General features: G+C 41.2%; 2 protein-coding genes across 2 annotated transcripts; both read left to right on the plus strand.

Moving 5' to 3' along the window:
• The first annotated feature begins 2,723 nt into the window (after window positions 1-2,723).
• On the plus strand, window positions 2,724-3,989 carry foxe3 (forkhead box E3). The gene has a single exon (XM_035653883.1). It carries the CDS (start codon window positions 2,724-2,726, stop codon window positions 3,987-3,989), a length of 1,266 nt encoding a protein of 421 aa, XP_035509776.1.
• A 5,981-nt stretch (window positions 3,990-9,970) lies between these two features.
• foxd2 (forkhead box D2) lies at window positions 9,971-12,377 on the plus strand. Its single transcript, XM_035653807.1, has one exon. It carries the CDS (start codon window positions 10,454-10,456, stop codon window positions 11,555-11,557), a length of 1,104 nt encoding a protein of 367 aa, XP_035509700.1. The 5' UTR covers window positions 9,971-10,453; the 3' UTR covers window positions 11,558-12,377.
• Window positions 12,378-14,258: the final 1,881 nt, after the last annotated feature.

Below are 14,258 nucleotides of genomic sequence, written 5' to 3' on the forward strand. Positions count from 1 at the left end.
AGAGAAATAAAACTACAGGTTCATGATTTTGGTAAATTTTCATTGATTGATTGAATCAAAAAACTAAATGTGGCTTCAGAGTGAAGCAAGACATCAAACAAAACAAGAGCACTTTCTGAACTGATAATGCAAATACATGCATGATAATTCATATCATCAATATGAACATGAACCTGTAGCCCTGCAGCTCCTGTCCAGCTCAACTTCTGTGAAATCTCCACCATCTGATACGTACTGTATATTTATTACTGTTAAAAACAAATCCCTCTTTTATTGTATTGCCTGTATTGCACGAGTTTAGCCAATTTTGTGTGTGAGTGTGAGTTTGTGTGGTGTGTGTGTGTGGTGTGTGTGTGTGTGTGTGTGTATGTGTGTGTTAGTGTAATAGGCTCGCACTCACTCACAGCTGTTGCATAAGAGGATGCTGAAGAAGCACAAAATATAGCAGTGGAGTAGCATAAATATGACATTTTCAATCCTCTTTTTTTTTATTTATAGATTCTAATGTGGTACCCAATGTTGCCAGCAGCATCATCCTGGTATTGGGTGAGGGGCAGTGTTATTAACACAGGCCCACTGCATGTTGGTACATGGATGTGTAAATTGCAGTGTCTAAAATCGTAAATACATAAAGTGACCACAGTACTGGACAAGTGTATTAGGGAGTGTAGAGGTCCAGAGAGGTATGGGGAGGCTCTGGTGGGGTGGTTTAGGAGGAGAGGGGATTAGCAAGAGGCCGCAGGCCCTGAGGCAGAGGACCCGTTTCCTGGCCTGAGCCCCTGTTTGTCCTGCCTGACCTGGCAGCTCTGGGGGCAGATCCTGCTTGGATACAGCACCGCTCCCACGCCTGTCTGAAGCTGTTAGCCACTGGCTGTGAGTAGCTAGCTGGGCTTAATGTTGTCTGAGCTGCGGCTGGGTCGGGAGGGGTCCAATCATCTGTGTGTGTGTGTGTGTGGTTTTGTGTGTGGTGTGGTTTGTGTTACTGTGTGTGTGTGTGTGGGGGGGGCTGCCAGCTACTTTGTGTTGGCGGAGAGAGGGTGACAGGGAAACAGGCATCCAGTAAGGCCGGGCAGTTGTGACTAATGACGTTGGTTTGGTTATTGCCACCACATTTGTTCATTTCAGGCTCGTCTGAAGGACAATTAGCCATGTTGTCTTAAATTATATGAACATAATCTCTCTATATACAAATAGGGTGACAAATTAAAGTATAGACCAACATAAAGTTTCTAAGTAAGATGTTGAACAAATACATATCGACCTGAACAGCTTCAGTGAACTTTGGCTTAGTCTTCTAAAAAATATTCCCTTATTTAGTGTCTTGTTGATGGTGGTGGCAAACACTGTCTAAAAAAATCTGATCCAAAATCTCCTGAAGATGTTTAATGCGGTTGAGATCTGTTGATTGTGAAGACCACCGCATATAAATCACATCATTTTTATACTCTTCAGACCCTTCAGTGACCCTATAACCCTCTTTGGTCACTCATCTATTCAGGTTTTCCTTTAATCTGTTAACTTATGTACATGCAACATGATGGCATCATCAGTTCGCCTTGCTGGGCTCAGTCCAGACATCGCATCAGTCACAACAGCTCTCCCCGAGGTGTTAAAAGTGACGGCAGCAGGTCACCTCTCTGTGTATCTTACCCTTTATAATTACCTCCAACCCACTATTTTCCTAAATAATCAATTAGAAGCACTATCACATGCTTGTATTTAAAGGCTGTTGTCTACCAATTGTGTTCAGAACTGTGTTTTCACTTAAAGATCCATAAGATAACACCTCTCCTCTCTGGCCAGGGGACTGTTTGATTATCACTCTCCAAAAATGAAAATGAAATGAGGGGATATTTACTTTTCTTCCCCAAAAGCTTTGATAGCTCAATTGCTTGTTTTCAGTGGCTTGTTATTATTTTTCAATTGGTGGATTGGCTGTTGGGTTTGGAGTAGCACAGAGCAGCTCTTAGAGTGTTGTTTCTGCACTGGATCTACACAGAGCTGCCTGTGTAAGCCAGGGGGGAGAACACAGAGAGAGAGAGAGAGAGAGAGAGAGGGAGAGAGGGAGAAAGGGTCATCAGTAAATTTCAAACATTAAAGTCTACATCTATTAATGTTCCTGTATGGCTTTCATCACATCACTATGTCAGGTTTTATGGGTAATTACTGTGATCTATTTAGGTTACCCAATACATTTTTCTAGACTCCATGTTACCACAGACATTCAGCTGACAAAAGGCCTTTTCAAAATAAAGTATTTTGTTAAATAAATCCTAAAATCCCCTTTTGAAAACTGACATCTGAGTAGAAAATCTAATTGCTGTAACAATATCACATAGAAAACTACCCTCACTCCTTATAACTGTTTGTTATGTTATGTGATCTTTCTGACAAATAGTGCCTGATGGGTCAGAGCAATATTAAAATGTTCTTCTGGGTTTTGTCCTCCTGCCTCCATCGTCACTGGCGAGCCGGTGGCGTCATTCCTGCCCTGCTTTATAAAACTGTCAACGCCTTTCTCTCACCTGGACTGACACACACAACCCAAACACCAGGGCAGGACAGGGGACTATTTTTGGCCAGAGCAAGGGGGGATCATTCACTGGTAAAAAAAAAGAAAGAAAAGAAATTACCAAAATACGCACCTAATTTGTGACTTTCGCGGGCATTTTCCCATCTGCTCATCATTTCGACCAAAATAAGACCATTACTCTGTTTCTTTTATGAATCTGGCAAATTATTCATACTTCTCTGGCATGTGCAACATGACCGCAGAGACGCAGCACTCGCCCGCCGAGGCAAGTCCTGTTGTCATGTCTCCAAACGTGAGCCTGGACTCGCCGCTGCCTCCGCCGCCTCTGATGCTGCAGGCCCGCTCCAAGGACAACGTTTTGATCAAGTCCGAGCCCCGGGGGAACAGTCCGAACACGGAGGATGGAGGAGGCGCTCTGGGGCAGACCGAGGAGCACCTGCCCACGGGGAGCCGCCGCAGGAAGAGGCCCGTCCAGAGGGGGAAACCTCCCTACAGCTACATCGCTCTCATCGCCATGGCCATCGCCAACTCCCCCGAGAGGAAGCTCACCCTGGGGGGCATCTATAAGTTCATCATGGAGCGCTTTCCTTTCTACAGGGAGAACTCCAAGAAGTGGCAGAACTCCATCCGCCACAACCTCACCCTCAACGACTGTTTTGTGAAGATTCCCCGGGAACCCGGCAGACCGGGTAAAGGCAACTACTGGACTTTGGACCCCGCCGCCGAGGATATGTTTGACAACGGGAGCTTTTTGAGGAGGAGGAAAAGGTTCAAGCGCACGGATGTGAGCACCTACCCCGGCTACATGCAGAGCTCCAGCGCGTTCACCCCGACCCCAATGGGGAGGCCCTCGTACCCCAACACCCTGTACGCCGGGATAGGGTCTGGTTATGGCTCTCAGCTGACTGCAACATCCCCGCATCCGGCCATGCTGCATCACTACCAGACCTCCGCCGGGGTCGGCCAAGGACAGCCGCGCATGTTCAGCATCGACAACATCATCAGCCAGCAGTCGGTGGTGCAGGGGGGCCCGGGCGGAGAGCTCAACTCCCAGGCGCTGGGGCTGGGCGGAGGTGACCTGGGCACCATGACCTCCAGCTGCTCGGTCACCGGCACCACAGACCCGTCTGCGTGCTTCCAGACGCAGACTGTTAACCCGTCGGCGAACATGCTGAGCAGGAACAGCGGGAATCTCTCATCCAACCTGCCCGCCGGGTACCCGTACTCCTCTTCGGCCTCTCCTCCGAACTTGCCCAGCATGACCCAGTCCGGTTTCTCTCCGGGGAGCTCTCAGGTGTACTGCTCCGGCAACCGGCTGTCCCTGCCGGCCCTGCGCCCCGGTTCCTGCGCCGAGCACACGGAGCAGCTGCTGGGCCTCTCCAGTCCCATGAACTCCTACAACAACACCTACATGAGACAAGCCAACTTTGCGTCAGGATTGGAGCGGTATATGTGAAACATTATTTGCCAGATAGTCCCATAATAGCCTAATGACATTTACCCTCAATGAGCCCATATGAGATGAAACTGGTACCATACAAAGTCGAGTGTTACTGGAAAAAGGCTATTATAGCCTAATATAAAGCCTTACATGAATGTCACCACATACTCAAAGGGCAGATTGATAAGTTCCTGTAAGAAATTCGGTGATTTAAAGATCAGAAAAGATATGACACAAAATGACCGAGCCTCATAATAAAACATTCCTATTTTAAAAGGTGTAAAGCCATTTAGATCCGTTTGACACATTCCATGACTGTATCTCGGAGAGTTTAATGTGTTTAACTGTGCTGCATTTCGTTCACATCTCCTGTGTTTTTAGAGTTCGTTTCTGAGTTTACATGTGTTTGTTACATCATTCAAGTCTGACGGTTTTCATGTAAATAGTTTGTTGATGTATAAAAAGTTAATTAAAAGAAAAGAGTGTTATCATTGCTGACGACAGGTCGCCTGAAAATAAATTCATTTTTACAGTAAAATAAATGTGGTCTTTATTGGCATACACACATGGATCTGGTCACAGCCTTCAAAATCAGACCTCATCCATTTTTAAATTACCCTCTTGTACAACAATACTTGATAATACATTTAATGTCGCATTAATTGATTAATTTCCACATTTTTTGTTTATGTGGATGAAGGATTATAGTTCAATGGAAGCATTTGATTTAACAAAAAGTCTAAATGTGTTTTGACGTAGCCTATAAATGTAGTAGCTATAAATTAGACACAAAGCACAAAATTAACATTTAGACACACTGATAATATAAAATAAATAACACATTATTCATCATCATCACACACAAATTAACACTAGTCATAACCACTCAAATACTGCACAACGGATACAAAATGTTTACATTTATTTCGTTATAACTGGGTTTAAAATCTGAATGAAAGAATCTGAAATACGTCTACAGGCCTTCTGAGAGAATACACAGTTTTTTTTTTTTTTTACCAACAATGAATAGAGGCTGTTGTAGCCCACTATGTTGTACAAGTCTTCGTTACATCTTCAACACCTCAATAGAAAACCCAACTGAATGGTTCATTTGTTTTTATTCGTAGTTATTTCCTTTATTTTTAATGCCACCAAAGTTCTTATTCAGAATTAATTAACTTTCTATTTCCTCCTTTTTTCATGATCATTTTAATTAAAGTGCTTTTTGCGACTTGTGAAATAGATGTTTGTCAGTTTTATGTTCCAAAAAATATTTTTGGATTTAAGGGTGTTGATGCACATTTCTGTTTTCTCTGAGTATTAAATAACAAATCTACTCACTTTACAGCAGTTATTATCAACTGTATTTGCATTTTATTTGACTTTATCTATTACTTTTTTTGTTGAAAATATCAAATACTTGAACTACTCTCAATAAATATACCTTAATTAGCAAAGCCCAGAAAACCAGCAAACAAAATACAACCAATCTTTTAAAATTGCTTCCCTATCTGAGGTCATGTAGAAATGTAGAAAGAAAGTCTAATACTTGGTGTTGGGTGAAAAAAAAGAAATACTATTTAGATACAAAGGTAATTCAGTGACAGTAGTTACATCTTGGTGTTCCTGATGAAATGTTTTCCAAAACACATCTCACAGAAACAAAGATGGAGAAAAGACAGAGAGAAGTTACAAAAAAATAAAAAATAAAACGTGTGGAGTTTATTTTTGCTCAGGTTATGAATATCTATCAATAATATTGTCAGATGGAAGTTACAAAACTGCTGGTGGTAGGACGATTACTGTTAATGACAGATCATTTCTAGTCTGATAATGAGGCCTCCAGATTCTGCATCTAAACCACACTATCACACAAACTATCGATGCAAAGGGGCAAAAGTATGTTATGGGCCCATGATACTATTAGTACTGGTGTAAGGATTGCATTATAAACTCTTAGATGGAGTCCCAGCTACTGTTCCTCCCACCTGTTACAGTAGAAACCACAGTACATCCATACCTCAGAGCCACCTGGTGGGTCAGTCTGACCAGCACATTATCAAACACAGGGCCAAAGCAGGTAGCACATACTAGCACTATACGTGAGTGAAAACTGACAAGACTTGTTTTCTGGTTTGGAGACAGTCTCTGAGAAGGGAAACAACATATTAATAATAAATAGTTAACAGCAAAGCCAACAGCCTTTGATATTCCACATCCACATGTTGCATGACCTGGGAGTGTTACAGATATTTTAAAGCAGTTTGTCAAATGCAAAGTGTAGGCCTGCTCTTAACCAGCTAAACCTCATTATTCTAATACATAACCAATGAACAAACTTTAGGCAACATCTGTTTGTTCACTTAAGTGCTGAAGGAACAGGTTGAAACTCTCCACCACTAGATGGAAGCAAAAGCATGATGTTCAACCTGTGGGACTGCTCTCACTCTTAGAGTGAAGATTTTCTTTTTGCAATTTGGGATTATGATTCGGCCTAATTACACTAATGGTCAACAGTTAACTGCAAAATCACTGCTGAAGTAAGAAAATTATAGGTTCTTGTGTTCCAAATGCTTGTTTTGTAATTAGGTTGGTTGGATACACAGATCAGATGTGATCTGATTTTTTATTGGGGGAAGAGGCATTTGTTCAGTTTGTGACTTCCTCTTTTTCCCAATTTTGTTTGTTCATTGTCAGAGAATAGGTGTGACTTTTGGAATTCACTAAGCTTTGATTTTACACAAAGAGAGAAGGGCAGTAGAGCAAGACAGAATAACTTTTTCCTGTTTGGAAATTAACTGTAGACTGATGGTTGTTTATGTTGTAGAATTTGACTAGGTTTGTGTTTTTTGTGCTAAATATGAACTCTTTATAATGAAATGATAATAAAGTCTAATTTCCATGTGCAAAACCTGGACTCAAGACTCGGGTCTTGCTTCAAACTGTGTTACCATTAAAATTTCAAACTGAAAATGTTTATACCACAAAACTCATTGCATTGGAAATGTTGTGTCTGGCCAGTTGTCTGAAAAACAACAAACAAGATGCATTCAGAAATTCTTCATAGTGAGTGTTTCTTTCTCCAACTCAAAACAGAAGATAATCAAAATATCCAGGCGCTCCTTTATTGTTTCTATCCATTTTTGGCTTCATAAGATATTTGGAACACTGTGCTCCAGTTGCCACTTGAGGTTTCAGATGTTTGACATTATAAGTCATGAAGTCATGGTGCAGTCTGCTCCCTTCGTTTGAAGCCGAGTCCTAGTCCTCTATTAGATCCTATTTTGGACAGTTTGGTTCATTCAACCTCAGTTTTGCAAGATGCTGCATAATGTTGATCTCCCAATGTAATGCAAATCTTATAATGTATAATTGTTAGGTACACTAACACTTGTGCACACAGTTAACACTTTATTTAGGCCTACTGATAATATACTCTGACATGTTTTAATAAGACAATATTTCCATATTAACATGTTGCATTTTATTAACATATAATGGCTGATTTAATTGACTTTAAACTTAATTTGCCACTTTCTTAAAATATTAGAATACTTCAGCAGCGTTCAATTTTTCAGTTCAGTGGAAATGTTGTTGTTTTACTATTTGCCCCATCTTTATAACACTGGTGTCATTTAGACAGCCAATAATAATAAAATAATTTGTATTTCTTTAACAACAGCAGAGGGCGCTTCAGCACCACAAACTACAATGATGAGAAACTCCTCCATTCGGACAAATCACGGCTCATAAGAGCCAAAAACCCCCACTGGAACCGGAAAATCCTGAAATATCCACAACGCACGTTTTGTAGGTTGTTACATTTTAATTATTTAGAAACTTTAAGCAAATAAGGATTCGATAAAATAATGGCCTTTCAGCCATAGGTCATGATTAAATATGTGCAGGTACACTGATAATAAAAACAGCTGAAAACAGGCCTGTAAATTTACAGCTATACAAAATAGGATCATAATAATAATCTTTTATTTATTGATTGTCAAATACAATATTGGCTATAGATCTTTAAAAATACAATCATCAACTACTCCAACAGGATAAATCAATAAATCTAAGCATAAATAATTCTAGTTTCCATATTCAGGTAACTAGCTATGGAAGACGGTGTGAGAGGTCAAATAAATAAATAAATAAATAAATAGATCAAATGTGGAGAGTGATTTTTTTTTTCCATGGCGCCAAAACCTTGGGCGAATCTAGGAATCAAAATAAGTAAATAGATAAATAAGTTCATAATGTAGGGTGCTGAAGAGACCTGGAGAAAGTAATGTGTCATGTCTGTCGGGCAGCTGTCAGACAGGTGTCAGTGAGTCTATTTCAGATTTTAAAAGGCTTGTGGCTGGCAGGTCAGAGAAGAGGACACACGGCTCAGTCATGGTGTATTAAACAAGTTGTATGCTTGACTTGCACTTGATTCCTCTGTGGAACAGTCGTTTCCTCCAACAAATAAAAAGCAGGCTTGGATAAACAAACCAGCAAACAAACAATGCAGAGATAAGCTTTAATTGTATCGAGATTGCATGAAAACTATTTTGCTTCCCGATAAGAAAAAAAAAAAATGAAACACAAAAATCACAATCTGTATGTTGTTCGAGGCGTAGGATGAATGGGATGCTGATGCAAACGCTTTACAATAATAATTGCAATGAACTGGAATGTCAGCCTGCTGTGAATAAACCCGTACACATTAGAGACACATTACACATTGTCATCTGCTGGCCTTTTCCCTCCTGACGGAGACAAACTGGAGCAGGTTGCAGCTGAATGCACCCCTGTGCACCCTCGTGAATTATGCAGAAAATTCAGATGGATAATGTTGTGACTTCTTGACAAGGAAAACACAAAACCCGTGAGAAGTGATCAGGGAATTAGGCTGCTGGCCAAGACCCCATTGAGGGGGAATTCAATGCGGCCGAATCAGCCAATTTATTAGGGAGCAGAATATAAGCAGATCAGCTCCGTGTGTATAATTATTTATCTAACACCTCGAATAGCTCAACAAAAACTGATGTCACAGATAAAAATGTTACAAATCAAAACGTTAAAAGTTAAAAATAGCTTTCAATTAAACGTCGTAAGAAAATAGTGACAATACATATTTTAGCAGCATTTGGCATTAGATTTTTATTTTCCAGATTAAAGGAACACAATTTATTTTATTTCTCAACAAATACATTAAATATGAAAAGGAACGGGAATAATAATAATAATAATAATAATAATAATAATAATAATAATAATTAAATGTACCATTGACTGTCTGCATGCATACTTGCACGTTACACGCTTTTCTGTGGGGGGTTTGCCTTTCGACCTATGTCAATATCTCTTCCTTCGATGATCATTCATACAGTTATGAATTTGCATATCTTACTCGTCACTGCATTATAAACAAATGGGACACTCGATTAGACCGTACAAATGTTGATATATGCTTTGCAGGTGTTTGCAGGTTATTTCATAAAGATCATAATCACCAGCAGCCGAGTACACCTTATACTTCTCTCACCTTACACTGCAAAAAAGTTAACAATATATATATATATATAAAAAAGCCCATTTAATTGAGTCACGCAGTTCAGAAATAAAATTGTTTTTAGATGAGAAATGTAATTGATGGATTGTCAATGAGACAATTTTGTTTTTAATGCATTTTTATCCATATTCCTATTTTTTTAATATGTTATATATATTGATAAAGCACAGAATACGGGAGATTGATCCCTAACTATATTAAGAAAATTAAAAAAATATTAAAAACAAGCTAATATGCATATGAACGTTGGATATTATTCCATAACAGGTTTTAATTATTTTTTCTTTATTTCTTTTTTAACGAAATGTGGTATTGAAATTTGAAAGATCAGATCCAAATACTACTTTTTGCAGGGTAATTTCATCCAGTTCCTGGTAACTGTGACTCAAAGACCACGTGATCAGCGTGGACCTATAAATACCTTTTGAGCGCTAAGGAGGATAGTGTGATAGTCTGGCTGGATACCTACCCAATCCCGTGCGTAAAAGATATTTTGGAAAGCTACTTGGATATCCAAAAGTAGCTTTTTAAATGACCTACAACATAAACTGATCACAGACGGAAAGAATCGCCTCTCAAGAAAGCACAAGTCCAGACTGGTGCGAGATAATCTTTGACTGTTTTTTTTTTACGCTTGAAAACCAGAAGTTTTCTGCTCGATGAGAACCTCGCACGGCCCGGCTTGACCAGCTTCGGACGACCAGGAGGCGCAAAATCTACAGGTCAAAGAGTTATTTATCTTTTCAATAGATTCTAGCCATGTGTGCATTCAGTAGTTGGAGATAAAGCTGCAGCAAAAGTCTGGTGTGGTTGTAAGGGGGAGAGGGAGAGTGGTGTGTGTGCGCTCTCGCTTAGTAGCCTCACCGGACTAGGGGAGGAGGAAATCTGGGAGAGAGGGGGAAGAGAAGCGGTGTCTCCAAGGATGACTTTAGGGGCGGATATGTCCGACAGCTCTGCATTGTCCGAAGATGTGGACATCGACGTGGTTGGGGGTGACATATCCGTAGGAAAGGACGGAAAGTACATTCACCACGAGTTCAACTTGGACAATGACTCGGACGATAATTACTCCCAGAACGCGGCCGAGAGGGTCTCCTCTCCCGGGCTCAGCAGCTCCGACTGCCCGTCAGACCAAATGGGGTCCAACGCAGAGGTCGGGACCGTGATCGGGGACAAAACCAGAAAAAGTGCACTTGTGAAGCCACCCTACTCGTACATCGCTCTGATCACCATGGCGATCCTGCAGAGCCCCAAGAAACGACTCACTCTCAGTGAGATCTGCGAGTTCATCAGCAATAGATTCCCTTACTACCGGGAGAAATTCCCCGCGTGGCAAAACTCTATTCGCCACAACCTTTCCCTAAACGACTGCTTCGTGAAAATCCCACGAGAGCCTGGCAACCCCGGAAAGGGCAACTACTGGACCCTCGACCCAGATTCAGCAGACATGTTTGACAACGGGAGCTTCTTGCGCAGGAGGAAGCGCTTCAAGAGGCACCAAGCCAATGAAATCCTCAGGGAATCCGGTGGCTTTCTACCCGGGTTTGGATACGGCCCGTACGGATACAACTATGGACTTCAGCTGCAGAACTTCCACGCAGCCCACAACCCGTATCACCCACACCACACAGGTGGTTCATTCCCGTTCCCTAACGCCCCCTGCACCTTGCCCCCATCAGCCTCCATATTCCCTGCGCCGCATCCCCTGCCCACCCTTTTAGGGGCAGATTTAAGGAAGCCCTTTTATCCTCAACTAAGCCCGTCTCTGCCGCCTCTCAAGACGGACTCCAGCACCCCGAGTCGGCCTTCATTCTCCATTGACAATATCATCGGTGCGGCCAACTCCACCGCCTCTTCCTACAGCGCACAACCGAGCAGCCAGGCTCAGATCCTGGCCATGTTGACCCCAGCACTGGCCTCTGCTTCCAACCATTTGAATCTATCACAGGACAGCATATTACATCCCAGCCCACAGAGTCAGACTTTTTCCAGCAAAACTCCTAATATGAACACTTGTCCTTTCTAGAAAAAAAAAAAGTGGTGATATTGCCCGCTGAAAATTTTTATTAAAAAGCCAATTGTGGCGTCCTCCTATGTGAAGGTAGGCTGTACATCCTTGGTGAAATAAGAGTGTTTTTGCTCTCCCCGTTTCCTAACAATGTAATAGGAGACAAAGGTTTATTTATGGTTTGTAAATATGTGTATAATATTGAGAGACAAAAGCAAGAGAAACTCTGAGAAGGATCTTTTTAAAACAATGCTGGCCTGAAATCTGACATGTGGCCTTCATTTGTCAGTGGGAGAAAAAGATCCTGTTATTTTTAACATAAGTTAAAGGTGTCACCAGATTCTTTACAAAAAAAAATACAATTGAGAAATTTATTATGATTTAAATTGTTTTTATTTTGTGCGTCGTGAGAAAATGGCACTGTTGTTGTTGACATAGGCAGAGACGGCAAACTCAGGTTTTACTTAGAAAGCGAATGGAGACAAAAGGGAGGGGGCACAAAAATAACCATATCCCATATCCCCCCCACCCACAACATACACACACACACACACAGGCACACACCTCCCCTACATGGTGAATTTGTGACAATATCATTTCCTGTTGTCGGTGGACACGTAGGCTATGTGGTTTTAGTATAAAAGAGCGCATTACCTCTCTCAACCTTTTTATTGTTGTTCGTTCCTATCTATTTCACAATTTAATCTGTGAAACATACAGTATGTCATGTGTTGCCAATAGAGAGAGACACCTAAATGTTCATAGGTCATTTTTTTGTTGTAACGACAAGAATAATAAATGTTTGTGAATTAAAAAAGAAAAAAAATCGTTAATTTATTTTATTGCAGTTTTTTTGACACACAGAAAGGGTCTAAAATAGACTTAGACAGCAGCACACCAAGTGAATTAAATTAAATTAACCTTTTTAAGCAACCTTTTTTTTTTTTTTAAATTGCTTTGAATGACTCACATTTTGAAACATTTTAGTAAAATATATTTTTTATTTATTTACTTTATTTAACTTAAAATGTATTCTTGTTCCAATCATGCAGCTTCTAATATTAGTTCATTCAGGCGTGGACACAGCAACCACACAACCAAATTACCTTGTCTGGGACCAAGTCTCTGAGTAATGCAGTTAATTAAGACTCCTTTTTAGGTGTGAGAAACGCACAAAATTCAGTTTAAATATTTTAAACACGACTTGATGTATATAACAGTCATGAATATCACGCAACAGTGGGCAAGTATTCCTCTTGTGTGGCTCTCGCTCGCTTGTAAAGAACCATTTTCTAGCAAGTTACAAAGGGCCTAAATGAATGGGGGACGTTAACAGGCCTCGGCGGTCTGTAATTGAAAGTGAACAAGGATATACCCACGGTCTTTTGGGGTTTTCGTTGCTAATTTGTAGCAGCATTTTTCATCAGGCTCCTAATCCACCATAATGCGGCTTTTTGGCCGTTTGTTGATGTTGTCAGTGTGGACCCCTGGCCCAAGGGAGTGAATGTGCGCACAGCGAGCGGTCCCCCCTGTGAGACCAGCCACACACATTTAGACCCTGAAAAGCAATCTTCTCTAAAGGCCCTCGGTTTGCTCCGCTTTCATGTCATCTGTGTTGTCTCGGGATTCATATAAAGGAAGCAGTGGGACTCGTCCGGCTACAGAAAACAGGCCTATTGGTCTTTTTCAGAGTTGTTGGAGCACATGTTTCCAGACAGAAGGGGGTGTAAAGCCTCCTTTATTTACCAGATCTGTGTGCAAATGGTTAAATTAGTTTGTGGGTGTTTTGACAGATGATTATTAAGGATGAAGGGTGGGAGGGCTGACTCCTCTGTTTTCCCTCAGCACAGCTCCCTGAAAGTCTTTGAAACGAAAACCAACACATGACTACTTTCTTTATCCAGACCCAGCCTTTCTCTCCCTCTTTTTCTTTCACTCCCCCCTGTAAGTGCAAATTGGACAATTGATAAATATTGCACAAGGATTTGGGATTTTCTTTTTTTAAAATTTTATTTGAGCTTCTCCCGCTGTATCTACGATGTTAATTGATATCCTGCTCATATAATTTGCAGAGTAAATGAGGGGGAAAAACATTAGCAGACTATTGAAGTTTTCTGCGCACACTCGCCCTGACAGGGAGTCATTACTCACCGCATCAGTCCATTAAAATCCACATGGAGCGCTTGCAGAGGTGGTTAAAAAACCATTTAAATAACGGCAGGAACGAAAACTGAGCCAATAAAAATCACGAGACACAAAGCATAACGCACGCAGGCACGCACACACACACACACACACACACACACACACACACACTGGATCTGCTGTGGGGAACTTCAGCCAGAGGCACTGGCTTTGAAAATGGACGATTTGAGACTGAACCCATTTTTACAGATTTTCAGCTCAAATGCGCACAAACGACCCATCTCTGCTGAAAGATTACAGCCTTGTGACCAGAATAGACCTGGAACTTGCTCTTCCTCAAACCACCACAAACACGGAACCCGTTAGACATCCGGGGTGCATCCATCCAAACGCCCTTTCATTTTTCATCGAAGTCCTAATGGTACATCATTATACGCGTATATATGACACGTTAATACTTGAGAAAGATTTCCGTGCGGGTTTGTCACTTCAAGACCACCCACACTCCCGGCAGTCACACAGTGTGTCTTTATTTAGGCGCCGCGACGACATTCGTCATTTTGTCCTGACGTTT

This window comes from Morone saxatilis, unplaced genomic scaffold (assembly GCF_004916995.1).
Source record: "Morone saxatilis isolate NCDOM2014 unplaced genomic scaffold, NCSU_SB_2.0 Contig12, whole genome shotgun sequence".
NCBI classification, from domain to species: domain Eukaryota; kingdom Metazoa; phylum Chordata; class Actinopteri; family Moronidae; genus Morone; species Morone saxatilis.

Coding starts and splice junctions, on each gene's coding strand:
- foxe3 (XM_035653883.1), top strand. CDS start 2,724: ATGAATCTGGCAAATTATTCATACTTCTCTGGCATGTGCAACATGACC.
- foxd2 (XM_035653807.1), top strand. CDS start 10,454: ATGACTTTAGGGGCGGATATGTCCGACAGCTCTGCATTGTCCGAAGAT.